Source organism: Cricetulus griseus, chromosome 2 (genome assembly GCF_003668045.3).
Source record: "Cricetulus griseus strain 17A/GY chromosome 2, alternate assembly CriGri-PICRH-1.0, whole genome shotgun sequence".
NCBI lineage: Eukaryota > Metazoa > Chordata > Mammalia > Rodentia > Cricetidae > Cricetulus > Cricetulus griseus.
The window spans coordinates 224270472-224284654 of NC_048595.1; the positions used below are offsets into that span (position 1 = coordinate 224270472).

Below are 14183 nucleotides of genomic sequence, written 5' to 3' on the forward strand. Positions count from 1 at the left end.
CCTTGACTGCACTGGCACAGTGCTACTTCATAACTATAACACCAGTAGCACAGACACTGAGAGAAACAATGAATAAACAGGACCTCCTGAAACTGAGAAGCTTTTGTAAAGCAAAGGACGTAGTCATCAAGAGAAAACAGTAGCCTATAGAAAGGGAAAAGATCTTTACCAACTACACATCTGACAGAGGACTGATCTCCAAAATATATAAAGAACTTAAGAGACTAGACATCAAAAGACCAAATAATCTAATAAAAAATGGGATACAGATCTAAACAGAATTCTCAACAGAACAATCTCAAATGGCTGAAAGACACTTAAGGAAATGCTTAGCATCCTTAGTCATCAGAGAAATGCAAATCAAAACAACTCTGAGATATCATCTGACATACCTGTCAGAATGGCCAATATCAAAAACTCTGATGACAGCATATGCTGGAGAGGATGTGGAATAAGGGGAACACTTCTCCATTGCTGGTGGGAGTGCAAACTTGTACAGCTGTTTTGGAAATCAGTATGGTGGTTTCTCAGAAAAGTGGGAATCAATCTACCTCAAGACCCAGCAATACTACTTTTGGGCATATACCCAAAGGATGCACACTCACACCACAAGGACATTTGCTCAACTATGTCCATAGCAACATTATTTATAACAGCCAGAACCTGGAAACAACCTAGATGCCCCTTGATTGAAGAATGGATAAGGAAAATGTGGTATATTTACACAATGGAGTATATTTACTCAGTGGTTAAAAAAAAATGACATCTTGAAATTTGCAGGCAAACGTAGGAACTAGAAAACACTGTCCTGAGTGAGGTAACCCAGACCCAGAAAGACAAATACAATATGTACTCCAGGGAGGAGGGTGGAAGTGGAGAGGGTAGGAGGAAAGGGGAGTGGGAAAATGTATAGCTCAACAACAACAACAAAATAAAAGTACCAGGAAGGGCTAAAATTAGGTATTTGACTAGCATCATGAGTCCCTGAATTTATCAACAGGGGCTCGGCTCCACCCTGTGTTTTAGAAGAATAGTGTGGAAAATCAGTTGCCCAGATGCTGCCCTTGGAGATTTTGATAAGCCAGCATGCTGGTCTACCCTATGAACCAGCCAGGGTATAGAATCTGAGCAGCCTTCCCGTATGTGGAAATCTGACTGCTGTACTTAGACAGCAAGAGTTTTGTTGTTGTTGTTGTTGTTTTTGAGACAGGGTTTCTCTGTGTAACATGTCTGGCTGTCCTGGATCTCACTCTACAGACCAGAGTAACCTCGAACTCACAGAGACCTGCCTACCTCTGCCCCCGAGTGCTAGTATTAAAGATATGTGCCACCACCACCCAATTTAGGCAGCAAGTTTTAGTCCTACCCTGTAACTAGATCAGTTGCCTAGATGACATGGAATTTTGCTATAAGCATCAGCAGTTGGTGGAAATTCAGCCCTTTGCACCTGGGTTCCAGGAACAGTAGGAGTTCGGGGAGATGGAGAGACTTGCAGAGAAAGGATGTAGTACCAAGCCCGAATATGGCCCACGTCAAAGAAACCCTCCTTTGCATCCCTCAACACTTGGTATCTATTGAGCATTAGCTTAGCTATTCAGTGGGCAGATGGATACATTGTGAATCAATTGGAAGTTTAAGTACTTTTTATATAGCTCATAACAAAAATATTCATTGCTCACACTCAACTAGCTTTTAGATTGCAACCTATTTGTAATTTGCTTTGTTTACTTTTCCAATAAGCATTTTAAGTTGCTTGGCTTTCAAATAATCATTGTAATTTAAATGAACATTATAATAGGGCCAACCAGGGCCAATGAAAGTAATAGACGAAGGAGGGACATGAAATCCTTGTCCTAAGAATGAGCCCTCTTGCCAAGGCCTGAGACATTCCAAGAGATTCTCATTCTCTCAGGATCTGGGTTCAAGCAGAAAGTCCAGTTAGTGTAGACAGTTTTCTTTCATGTAAATTTAACTGGTAAAATTGGATGGAAATGTGATTTGTCTGTGCATTTTGGGGGGCTTGGGTGTATGCCGGGGAGAGCTTTCTTGACTGTACTTTTGTTTTGTTTTGCAGTGTGGCACTCCTGGCATTTGCATCGCATCCCACAGGTAAAGAACGCTAGTGTTTGCTTATAACTCCTGTCCACCCACTGAGCCTGCTTGTATCTCTTAAGAGATTGTGTATCAGAATGTGAGGATTGAGTGGCTCATAGATTTGAAGCTACCTGTAACCCAGTTGGTGGGAGTCAGTGTAGCTCAGTGGTAGAACACATCCATCCCTAGCAGGTATGAGACTTGGTGGATCCCAGCACTGCAAAACACGAAGACAAAAATCCATTGTGTATTTATTGCCCACCAATTTATTCTTATCCCAATTAAAAAAATTAGAGAAGTGATTGAGTCCATTAATCCAAAGTTCATTTGAGCTTTGAAATTTTTTAGTGAGCCTACAAAACAATGACTCTATTGTGACATTTTCATATGTGTGTATTGTGGGCCTTTCCTCATGATCCCCCCTGCTACTGCCCCTTGTCCTCCCTGTGTCACTTCCACTGTCTCTTCTTCCCCAAATAGTCTTCCTCCTTCATGCTTCATGCCATGAATGTGGGTTTATAGAGTTTAAGACTGGAGTCTGCAAATGAGAAAAAATGTGATCCTTATCTTTCTGTGACTGCCTTGTTTTCTTTAATGTGATGATCTGTAGTTATGTCCATTTGACATAATATTTTCCTTTATGGCTGAATAAAACGTGTGTGTGTGTGTGTGTGTGTGTGTGTGTGTGTGTGTGTGAGTAAGAGTGTAAAAGAGAGGGAGGAAGGCACAGAGAAAGGGGGAGGGAAGGAGGGAGGAAGGGAAAGAGAGAGAAAGGGATGAGGGAAAGAGGGAAGGAGGGAGGGAGAAAGAGTAAAGACTGATTTGTCACTTGTTCTAAGAGCACTTCCCTGGCTATCCAGAGCTGCTCTTCTGTGCTAATTTTAAAGTATTTGGTGAGGAACTGGAGGGAAGGCTCAGCAGTTGAGAGCACTGGCTGCTTTTCAGAGGTCCTGACTTCAGTTCCCAGCAACTGCATGGTGGCTCACAACCACCTGCAATGGGATCTGACGCCCTCTACTGGAATAAAGGCATACGTGCAGACAGAACACTCATACATAGAATAAATGAATCAATCTTTTTAAAAAAGTATTTGGTGAAACAGTTCCAATTCATTCTGTTTCTAGTTAATATCATTTAAAATGTTCCTTCTTTATTTTTTGTTTATATATGTGTGTGTGTTTGTGTCTATATGTGTGTGTTTATGTATGTATGCATGCATGTATGTATTTTTCAATATGCATGTGGAAGTCAGAGAACATGTTCAGCAGCAGTTGGTTTCCAACATGTAAGTTCTAAGGATCAAACTCAGATAGCCAGACTTGGTTGGAAGTGCTTTTGCCATAGAGTCCATCCTGATGGCCCTGCCAACATCATTTTAATTATAGTTGCCACCCAGTCTTTTAAATGCTGCAGGAAAGAGTTGGTTTTCAAAGTATTTTTACTTTGTTGTTGCCTTGGTTACTCTGAGGTTGGTTTTTTCAGATTTAGGAATTTCCCCAAATGGTATGTTCTGCCTTGCAATTTTATTTATTTTTTAGTTTAAAAGGTTTTGAAGTACTATTGGTATGTTTTCTGTTGCTAGTAACACAAAACTGCAGACTGAGTAAATTATCTTTTCAGAAGAGGCTTATTTTGGTCCCTGGTTCTGGTGCAGGTTCACAGGGTCACTATCGGTGAGGTGAGCCTTTCTCATTAGGTTACTAGGGTTTCTAGGGTCAGTGTCTGGGCCCTAGCAGCCCAGGAGGCTGGGCTTTGCCCCCAGTCAGTGGCTGAATTAAGGAGATAAGTAATAGTGAAAAGCTAGAAAGATTTAATTGGTGTAACCATATTGGGAAGAGGAACAAATAAAGAGGTTCAGTAAGCCTCCAACCCACATGTGATAAGAAATTATATCAAAGTGATATCACTTTAGAATATCTTCATTTCAGCCGGGCAGTGGAGTTGCACACTTTTAATCCTAGCACTCGTGAGGCAGAGGCAGGGAGATCTCTGTGAGTTTAAAGCCAGCCTGGTCTACAAAGTGAGTTCTAGAACAGCCAGGACTACACAGAGAAACCCGTCTTGAAAAAAAAATTAAAAAGGAAGAAAGGAAATAAATAAGTAAACAACTATATCAATAAGTCGATCAGTGTTAAATTGTCATTGGGTGGCAGCCTCACCCCTTTTACCTCATTTAATCATAATTCATCTCCCAAAGATCCCCCTTCTCATCACCTCTTTTTTTTAAACCCCCCATTTTACTTGTTTGTCCTTCAGCTAAGAGATTGTGCATTTAAGTATGTCAAACAACCATCAGAGCTGGAAGGCATTTCAATCATAATCCCAGGTGCTCCCCAAATTTGCAAATGAGGGAGTTGAAGCTTAGAGGAGTTCAGTGCCATGACCCAATGAAGACAAGTCACTGTGTAGGAGGGGGAATCTGGAGTTGATGGCACCAACTTTTTCATGCCTGCTTCCCTAAGGTTCCCTATGTTATTATGAAGTGTTCTGACAAGTGAATGCATCTCTGGGATACTTGAATTTGCCTTCTGCACTGCTTTGGTCTTGGTGTTTTACCCACCAGCTTTCAAACATGGATGCTGGTGACAGTTCTTCTGTTCTGGCCACCTGAGTTACTGCTATATTTTCAGGTCAATACAACATTACTTCAGATGGATTGCTGCTGTCTGGGTCAGCAGCCTGAGGTATAGAATGGCTTGCACAGAAGAACTATCTTAAATGAACATCAGTTTCTCTTTTCAGGGTATGCAAATGCTCTGTCATTAGATAGTAGTGATGGCTACATAGCTGTGGCTATATTGAACCTAGAAAGTACACATTTTAAAGGACAAATTTTATTGTATGACTTACATCTCAATCAGAAAATACGATGGAGACAAAAAAGAAAACTCTAATTTGAGAGGTAATTTGAAGTGTGGTTACACTGGAAGAGGAATAATTATCCTTCAAATTATGTTTGTGGGGGGCCTGGAGGTATAGACATTTGCTTGTTAGCATGTATGAGCTTTGGGGTTCAATCCCTAGGATGAGAGAGAGAGAGAGAGAGAGAGAGAGAGAGAGAGAGAGAGAGAGAGAATGTGTGTGTGTGTGTGTGTGTGTGTGTTTCTGTCTGTCTGTCTCTCTGTCTGTCTGTCTGTTTACCACCACTCCTGTCCCTCATGCTGGCTTTCCATTGTTCTTCGGGCTTTAAACCATTGCATGGTAATGATGGTTGGTCTAGATTAGTGTCTCGGAGTTGTAGAGACCAGTGTGACATCTGTAAGCTTGTCATACAAGAGGAGTCCATCTGTAACAAAGTTATTGGTTAATAACTCTGAAGTTATTGAAGAGGTGAGGTATAGGAAATTGAGTTCACGAGAAGGATTTTTGCTGAGCTAATGCTTGGCTCTGCCTCTTATGTCAACAGCAAGGATAGCCTTGATCTTTCTTGCTACAAACAGCTGAGGCTCCCTAGGAAATGAATGTTCCCAAATTTCCAAAGAGTGTCATAGTAGGGCTTCTGCAAAACTGCTGACAAAGGTAGGTGTGGCAGCATCGCAGAGGAAGCAGGGTCCTGTGTGTGCTAGAAGTAAGTCCACCATCTAATTCTTGAGCAGGGACAATGTAAACCACACTGCCCCCCTTGTATATAGAGTAATATAAAGGTGTCTTGTTTTTCTTTTGTATGTATATATGCATGTATGTGTGCATACTCATGCATGCTAATGTGTGTGGGGATGTGCACATGTGTGAGTATGTGAATGAAGGGCAGGCCAAACTTGGGTGTCCTTTCTCAGGACATGATCCATGTTGTTCTTTTGAGACAGGTTCCCTCACTTTTATCTGGGACTCACTGTTTCAACCAGGCTAGCTGGCAGGCAGCAAGCCTCAAAGAGTGGCATGTTTCTGCTTCTCCAGTCCTAGGATTACAAACACCTGCCACCATGCCTGCATTGTTCTAGATGGGTGCTTGTGTGGCAAGTGCTTTGCTGACTGAGCCATCTTCTTAGCTACAAGCTTTATTCTTTTCATAAAAGTGTCCTGTCTGGCTTGGTGGTGGTGGTGGTGCACGCCTTTAATCCCAGCACTGGGGAGGCAGACACAGGCAGATATCTGAGCTCAAGCTTAGCCCTGACCCAGCTCGAATCCCAGGACATCCAGGGCTACACAGAGAAATCCTGTCTCGAAAAGCAAAAGAAAAAAAAAGGTGCTGTGTGTGTGCTAGCTAGTATTGTGTTTGTCACTTTCCTAGAATGTTTGCAAATTGTGTGTCAGGGTGCCTTAAGAATAATGTGTCTGCTTCCTTTCTCCTGTCTACGGAGTTCAACCCTTCATAGCAATGATGTTTTCCCTTGATTACCTAGTGAATTGAGGATCTCTTAGAGATAAAACTCTTGACTAGAGTAATAAAGCTCCTTAAGAAATGCAAGTAGGAACCTTACCAAGCTGAATAGCCTTGGCCTTTGGGAACCCTCAGGGCTGCACAGCTGTGGTCTGTATAAGTTGTACCCTGTCCTCAGAACGGCACAGTACGTAATATCTGCAGCCACAGCAACAGCCCATCACTTCACAGTCCCTCAGAGTGACTCAAAGTCACTTCAAAGTGATCACTTTTATTTCTTAGAGGAGATGACCAAGACATTAAGATAGGACTTTGGTGGGAAAAAGGACAGTTCAGTGTATTAGTTTCTTCTCCTGGTTTTGTGACAAAGTACTCTGACAAAAGCAACCTAAGGAAGGAAGGATATTGCCCATCACTGGGCAGAAGTGACAGGAGCTAGCCACATCCCATATGCAGTCAGGGAGAAGGGAGCAATGAATAACTGTTGCAGAATGGTCCCACCTACATTCATGGTCCTTCCCATCTCAATACAACCAACCAGTCTCTATCCAGCATGCCAGAGGCCTTTCCCAGGTAATTCCAGGCTCTATCAAGTTGACAATTAACACTAACATCACATTCAGAAAGTACACTATTCCTTGGGAGTCAATTCTGTTAACTTTAAATTGATCCTAATGGTGTTTTCTGTCTACCATGACCACAGCAACTCTTATAAAAGAAAACATTCAGTTGGGGCTGGCTTACAGTTCAGAGGTTTAGTACCTTATCATCATGGTGGGAAGCATGGAAGCACACAGGCGGACATGTGCTGGAGAAGTAATTGAGAGTTCTATTTCCAGATTGATAGGCAGCATGAAGAGAGAGACACTGGGCCTGGCTTGGGCTTCTGGAATGCCAACCCCCGGTGACACACTTCCTCTAACAAGACTATATATCCCAATAGTGCCAGTCCATATGAGCCTATGAGGACCATTTTCTTTCAAACTACATTTTCTAATGATTGTTTGTGCTAATTTTAAAGTTCAGAAGATAAAACAGCTTAATAGACTTGTTGGGTCTTAGAATAGATGAGTATTTAACTAAAAAAGTACCAGTATCACAGTGTTTGTACCATTTACTGTTTCACCCAGTACAACATGACCAAACTTTGCTATGTCAGTCTGACTTGATCTAGTGGGTGAGGGTCTCCTCAAGAGTTCTTCCTGAGCTTCCCTCTCCCTCATTTCAGAGTGGCTGAAGGATGAGTGTCCCTGTAACTGCCTCCTTGGGTGCATGGGATCAGGCAGATAGTTTGCCTACCCTGAACATGGTTTATTTGGGGGCTGGGGAGATGGAGCCAATCTGTTCATCTAGCCTTTTTACCTCACAAGTTGCTGAGAGGGTTCCAGAATCTTAGAACTATAATTGAGAGTAGAGAATTCTCCCCATGTTTAGAAGTTTGCACTTTATATTCTTATGGAGTCATCTGCTGTGTTATTCATATGCTGTGGTATTCAAAGCACCCAGAGGAACAGGCAGAACTAAGGAATATGAGCCACCAATGGCCTTGGTGCAGGACCTTGGCTCGTGGATGCCATTGTTGAAGTAAAGCAGCAATGCTAGCCACTTTTTAGAGCACCCCCCCATTCTCTGCCAGTTCTAAGGATTAAGATGGGGAGAGGGGGTTTCCCTCGTGCTTCACTTCACATTAAGTGTAGCAAGGCTTTCTCCTTTACTGTTGCAGTTTTGTGCTCGGTAACTTGAGAGAAGTGTGGTTGCTGTCCTTTCCTCAGTGAAATGCCAGCTGGAGCTGGTCATGTGCATACTCAGACTTGATTAGAGAAGCCTCCCATGGCTGCATCAGTCAGAAGTCAACCTCCACCCCCTTATTTGATGCCTGTGCCATGCAGCTCAGCACACAATAGCATGAGTGTTTTTTTTGTGTGAACATCTTGTTTTTTTTAATTTTAAAAAGATGTTTACTATTTTATGTGTATGTGCCCAAGTTTATGTATGTGTACCACATGGATGCATGTACCTACAGAGGCTGGAAGAAGGCACTAGAGACCCTGAACTAGAGTTACAGGGGTTGTGAGCTTCCTGATGTCAGTGCTGGGAACCAAAGCTGCTGATCCAGCTTTAGCTCCCAGCATCTCCACATACTCTTTAGGCTCCTGGATTGAGCACTGTGGGGATTGGACAAGTTATAGGCTGTAGCCTCCTTGCACTGTTTGTAGCAGTGTTACAGACCTTTGCTGTTTAAGGGCAGATAGGCTCCCCTCTCTATTTAAAAACCTCCCCTTTGCCAGATGTGATGGCACATGCCTTTAGTCCTGGAACTAGGGAGGTGGAGGCAGGTGGATTTTTGTGAGTTTGAGGCTAGCCTAGTCTACATAGCCCTGACGGTCCCAGAACACACTCTCTCTCTCTCTCTCTCTCTCTCTCTCTCTCTCTCTCTCTCTCTCTCTCTCTCTGTATGTGTTTCTTGTGCTTTTTCTTTGTTTTTGTTGTTGTTCTTGTTTGCTTGTTTGTTTTCTAGAGAGAAAGAAATGGGGTCGATGAGTGGGGAGATGGGGGGGAATCTGGGAGGAGATGAGGGAGGGAAAATCATGATCAGAATATATTGTATAAAAAAACTAAAATGAAAAAAATTGCTTTAGTAAGAGGCAGATTGAAGGCACCAAAAGTGAAGCATTTGGAATCAGCTGGAAATGAAGGGTTACATAGTCAAGTCTAGGATGTTCCTGCCCTACCAAGAAGCACCCCATCTTACAGATACCCTTCTTTCAGTAGTGTTCGCTAAGGCGTCTTTGTGATGTGCCTTAGAGTGGTGACAGCGGTGTGTGAGATGGGCTCCATGCTTTCCAAGGATCTGATGGTTCTAGGTGCTGGGGCAGGTGAAGTGTGAAGGCAAGCAGATGCTCTGTAGAAACATGACAGTTCTAAGAAATGACTTAAGGATAAAGGCAGGCTAGTATTTTATCCTACTCCTTTTTGTTTGTTTGTTTCTCTCCCTCACAAGAGTGGTTCTTGTCATGTGGGTAGTGATTATCCTCTAGTTGAAAAGTTCTTAGGACTGTTATTTGTTCTATGTTCCCCTCCCCCTCATCTCCCCCTGACCATCCCTCTTGTTCTTTAGACTCACTTCCAAAGCCTGGGCTAAGCTATAAATATTACCCGTGTACTCTCACTGGCTTACCCAGCTGGAACATTTATGATAAAAGATGGGATGGCAAGAGGAGGCACATCCAGAGGAGTCTCAAGATCCTGAATTTAATTGATCACCCTCTTTGTCATTTCTCATGATTCCATGACTAAACTGCAGTTCCTCTCGAACTGGGAGATTGGGCAAAGGCCAAGAGCCAGCAGCTGCAGAAGGCACATAACAGAGTCTCCACACTGTCCCAGGCACACGCCTGAGAAGGAGCTTCATCCTCTCTTGCCGTCCACATCCCAGGGTTACCTTGGTTGTCATTTCTCTGCAGAAAAGAACCTCAGAATGTGCCATGTCCACTAAAGTTCTGGAACTGGTGGATAAAGGCAGCCTCTTTCCTTATACTGTCCCTGTGTGGGGCACTGAAGCTGAAGGAAAGCCCTAAGGCCTGCACATTCCGCTGCACACTTCAACAGTTACGGTTTTAGCTTTGTCTCTTCTCTGAGCTGCAGTTGGAGTGGGGTACAGAACCTCTCAGGGTTGCTACAAGGAGTAAGAGCTGAAGTTACCACACTTCACGAAGGACTTTGCATAAAGCATGCTCTCACTGAATGCCATCTTATTCTTGGTAGAAGGCAGCAGCAAAATCTCAGAGATTCTGGAGAGCTGAGACAGTACTAACGTGGGTTCCAATTGGAAGGTAGAGACATTCAGTGCAATAGTGACCTAAAGACAGCGAGAACCTTTTGGGCTGCATGAAAACAAAATCCCTTGGAACTCTTTTATTTAGACACACATGTGCATAAGTGAAGGTTGGTCTCAACTTTAAAACATCCAAACTGTTAGAGATACAGAATTTGGAACTTTCAATTGAATCCTTTGAGATCACTTAGGGGGCTCACTGAACCTTGTTTAAAAATGTGTTTGTGCATACATGCATACATGTTTATGCATGTGCCTGCTGATGGAACCCAGGGTCCCGAGTGTGCTAGGCAAACACTCTACCACTGAGCTGTCTATGAAATACTTGACACACTGGTATGAGTGGTGAAGGAATTAAGTGCCCACAGCTCCACCACACAGCTCTTCAGCAAGGAATACTGGAATGTCAGCCCAGTCTCTGAGGCTGCCCAGAACAGACCCCGACCAAAGCCCAGGCCATCAGAGAGCCTGGCTCCTGCAGTGTCAGAAATTCCAGATTTGGAAGGATTAAGCTGTCTATTGTGGAAATGCCTAATTCTGTTTCTCAGGGACATGTTTGGAAGGCTTTCTGCTTTTTTAATCTTCTGACTTTTTTGTGACTAAGTTCAAATTCCAGAGAGAAGCAGCCAATATGTGTGATTATTTCCTCTTGCACTAAAAGTGGAACTAAAAGAATGAACTTACTTCATGAGAAATAAATGTACCCTTTGAACCTTAAACTGAGTGTGCACAGTCACTCTGGCCCCTGTGCTGTTTGTGCTGTAATTAAACACTAACATGAAAAAAGATGTCAGGCCAATGCATTCATCATCTTTTTTTTAAAACATAAAACCAAGAAGAAGGAGAAGGGAGAAGAAGGAAGAGGAGGAGGAGGGGGAGGAGGAAGAGGAGGAGGAGGAGGAGGAGGAGAGGGAGGAGGAGGAAGAAGAGGAAGAGGAGGAAGAGAAGGAAGAAGAAGAAACAGTAGTAGTCGTAGTAGTAGTGAGTCTTCAAAAAGACTTCTCTAATGCTGTCCCTGTGTGGGGCACTGAAGCTGAGGGAAAGCCCTAAGGCCTGGCATTCCGCTCCACACTTCAGCAGTTGTAGATTTAGCTTTGTCTCTTCTCTGAGCTGCGGTTAGAGTGGGGTACAGAACCTCTCAGGGTTGCTGCAAGGAGTAAGAGCTGAAGTCACCACACTTCACGTAGGACTTTGCACAAAGCATGCTCTCGCTGAATGGCCTCTGCTGTCCCCTTATTCTTAGGAGACCGTAGCTGATTCTTAGGGACACGAGAGTTGGAGGGCTGAAGGCACTGGGCAGAAGACATTGTCTTCCTTATGTCTCCTGAAGTAGCTGGGTGCAGGGAGCTGAGGGAGCTGTGTGGACCATTGTCTCACCATTGCTCTGCTCCTTAGGTGACCTCTTCAGTGTCCTGGACTTTCCATTCCTGTATTTCTACAGATTCCACGGCAGCTGCTGTGCCAGGTAACTTTGAGCCACGTCATATGTTTTCTGTGCCATTAGCTGTATCTTCATCTCTATGCAGCCCAGCATAATTATGGTGAACCAAGTGAGTTGTAGAAGCAAGGAGGGGATATTCTGGGAGCAGTTTCTGTCTCTAGCAGGTCATTACTGAACACTCACACAAAATCACTGCCAGCCTGAATCCAGCAGACCCTGGCCTGTTGTGATGCTCAGCCAGGGCCAGGGCTGTGGTTTTTCATGCTTGCCCTGCGTCCCCATCTTTTCCCCTCCACAGTCACCACACAGAACTTCAGTGTATAAAACTAACGGATCGACTCAGTGCAAGGGATGGTGTGTCCTCTCCCTTACGATCTTGTCTTCCCTTTTGCTGCCGAAGGTGACCTGCAAAACCTTCTGTGGAACTCTAAGACTCAGAAGTGCACCGTAGCATTGGCAACTAGTGGATATCTAGACACCAAGGTGGCTATTAGTATCTGGCCCTGCAAGGACTTGGGGCTGAAAACCAATCAGATGAGTACAGCCAGATGCACAGAGCTCCACTGTCATCCTGCCCAACCATTTCTAGACAGCGTCCTGAGTGGTGAGAGGTGGCAGGCTCTGGGGACAACCTCAGTGCCATGGTGGAGAGAGGAGACCTGGGCCAACCCCAGGATTGGTGGTTGCTAGGTTGCTGGTTGTTTAGCCTCTGGGCAGATTATCCAGTCCTCTCAGATTTTTGTTTTTCCATCTGTAGCATAGAACAGAAACACCACTGTTGGTGTGATTCAAATATGTGTAAGTTCCTGAGCATTATACCTGGCTCAGAAAAAGGTGGCCATTATTAATTCCTGCTCAGGTCAACTGTAAGAAAAATCTCAAAAACTGTTGATGTTCAATCCTGGTTCTGTCAAGGAATCCTTTTTTTTTAAATTTATTTATTAGTTCTAGTTAGGGAACAAGCTTGTTTCACATGTAAGTCCCTTCTCCCTCTCCCTCCCCTCACCCCCATCCCTCCTCCCCCACCCCCAACCTACCCCACACCCCATCCATCCACCACTCCCCAGGCAGGGTAGTGCCCTCAACTGGGGCACTGCAAAGTCCACCAAATCTTCCTGTGCTGGTCCTGGGCACTTCCCCATGTGTCCAGGGCCAGAGTGTACCCCTTCACGTGGGATGGGCTCTCAAAGTCCCTTCTTGCACCAGGGAAAAATACTAATCCACCACCAGAGGCTCCCTGGAGTACAGATCTGCCAAGGAATCTTAAGCAGGATTTTAGCTTATCTTTACTTGTCTAGGGATAATGACTATATTTGTCTTACAGGCTTTTTATGCTAATTAACACAGGGGTATACTTTGAACAGTGCCCATACATAGCAAATACTCAGTAAGTACTATTGTCATTAGTTAGGAAAAAACAAACAAACAAACAAAACAAAACAAAACAAAACTATCAACCATGAATAAAAGCCAGACCATCCATTCCCACATAGAAAATGGTGCTCATGGAACAATCTTTGCAGATAGATAAAAAGTTGAGACGTAGAGGCTAGAGAGTTGGCTCAGCAATTAAGAGTATTTGTTGCAGTGGTGGTTATGTAGGAGAAACTCAAAGTCATGGAATAGACGACACAGGATTTGCTTATAGATCTGCTTAGGAGACATTAAACCACACAATGTAGAATCTAGCTAAAGGGGTGCTGCCCCTGAAGACAGCATAGTTCTGCCAGGTGGGCAAGGTGACACCAGGTAACAACTACTCAGAAAAATACACAACTGGTGTACTTAAATAGTTCTGGGGCTCTTTGCTATGTAAATGTCCCATCTGTTCAAGTGGCCAGAACTTGCAGTCCCCTGTGTGAGCTTAAATTGTTCAATGTGTAACCTGGGGCTGGGACCTATAAGAGATTTGAGGATGACATCATATGTAAATGTATAAGCCTAAAATGCATGTTAGCCAAAACCTCTATTCAAGACTGGCTCTTCCTTGAGTGGTAGCCACAGCCGTGTGTGTGTGTGTGTGTGTGTGTGTGTGTGTGTGTGTGTGTGTGTGTGTGAAGATTTTTTCTCTCTTAATTTCTAAGTGAGCAATTTTCTCTGGGAAGGCATATTAATTCTATAACAGTGGCAGTATACAGTAGATGAGGTGTTTGCCTCATGAAGCAGAGAAGGGAGATAAGAAGGGAAGGCTGGGGGCAATGCACATGCTTCAGAGGTACCTCCAGGGATACATTTCTTCTAACCAGGTCCCATCTCCTGATGCTTCCACACAAATATGATGGAGGTTGTTCGATGCTTACAAATTAGACGTTGACTGATAAACTGAGCGTGACGGCATAGCCCTTGCCTGTAGTCACAGCCCTTGGGGAGAAGGGGTGGGAGGGTTGAGAGCTCTAGGCCAGCATGGCTGAGCCTGGCTCAAGGCTGGAGGTGGATGGGGAGGAATTGACTGGCTGTAGCTGAAGGAAGGCAGCCTCACTAATCAAAGGGTG

At 44.0% G+C, this 14183-nt stretch overlaps 1 protein-coding gene across 1 annotated transcript in view; it reads left to right on the forward strand.

The window, feature by feature from the left end:
• The window catches only part of Tmem241 (transmembrane protein 241), a 112794-nt gene that overhangs the window by 51720 nt on the left and 46891 nt on the right, over positions 1-14183 (forward strand). The window contains exons 11-12 of the mRNA XM_027404332.1: positions 2075-2109; positions 11646-11715. Coding sequence (XP_027260133.1) covers positions 2075-2109; positions 11646-11715 — 105 coding nt within the window. The remainder of the gene's footprint in view (positions 1-2074; positions 2110-11645; positions 11716-14183) is intronic.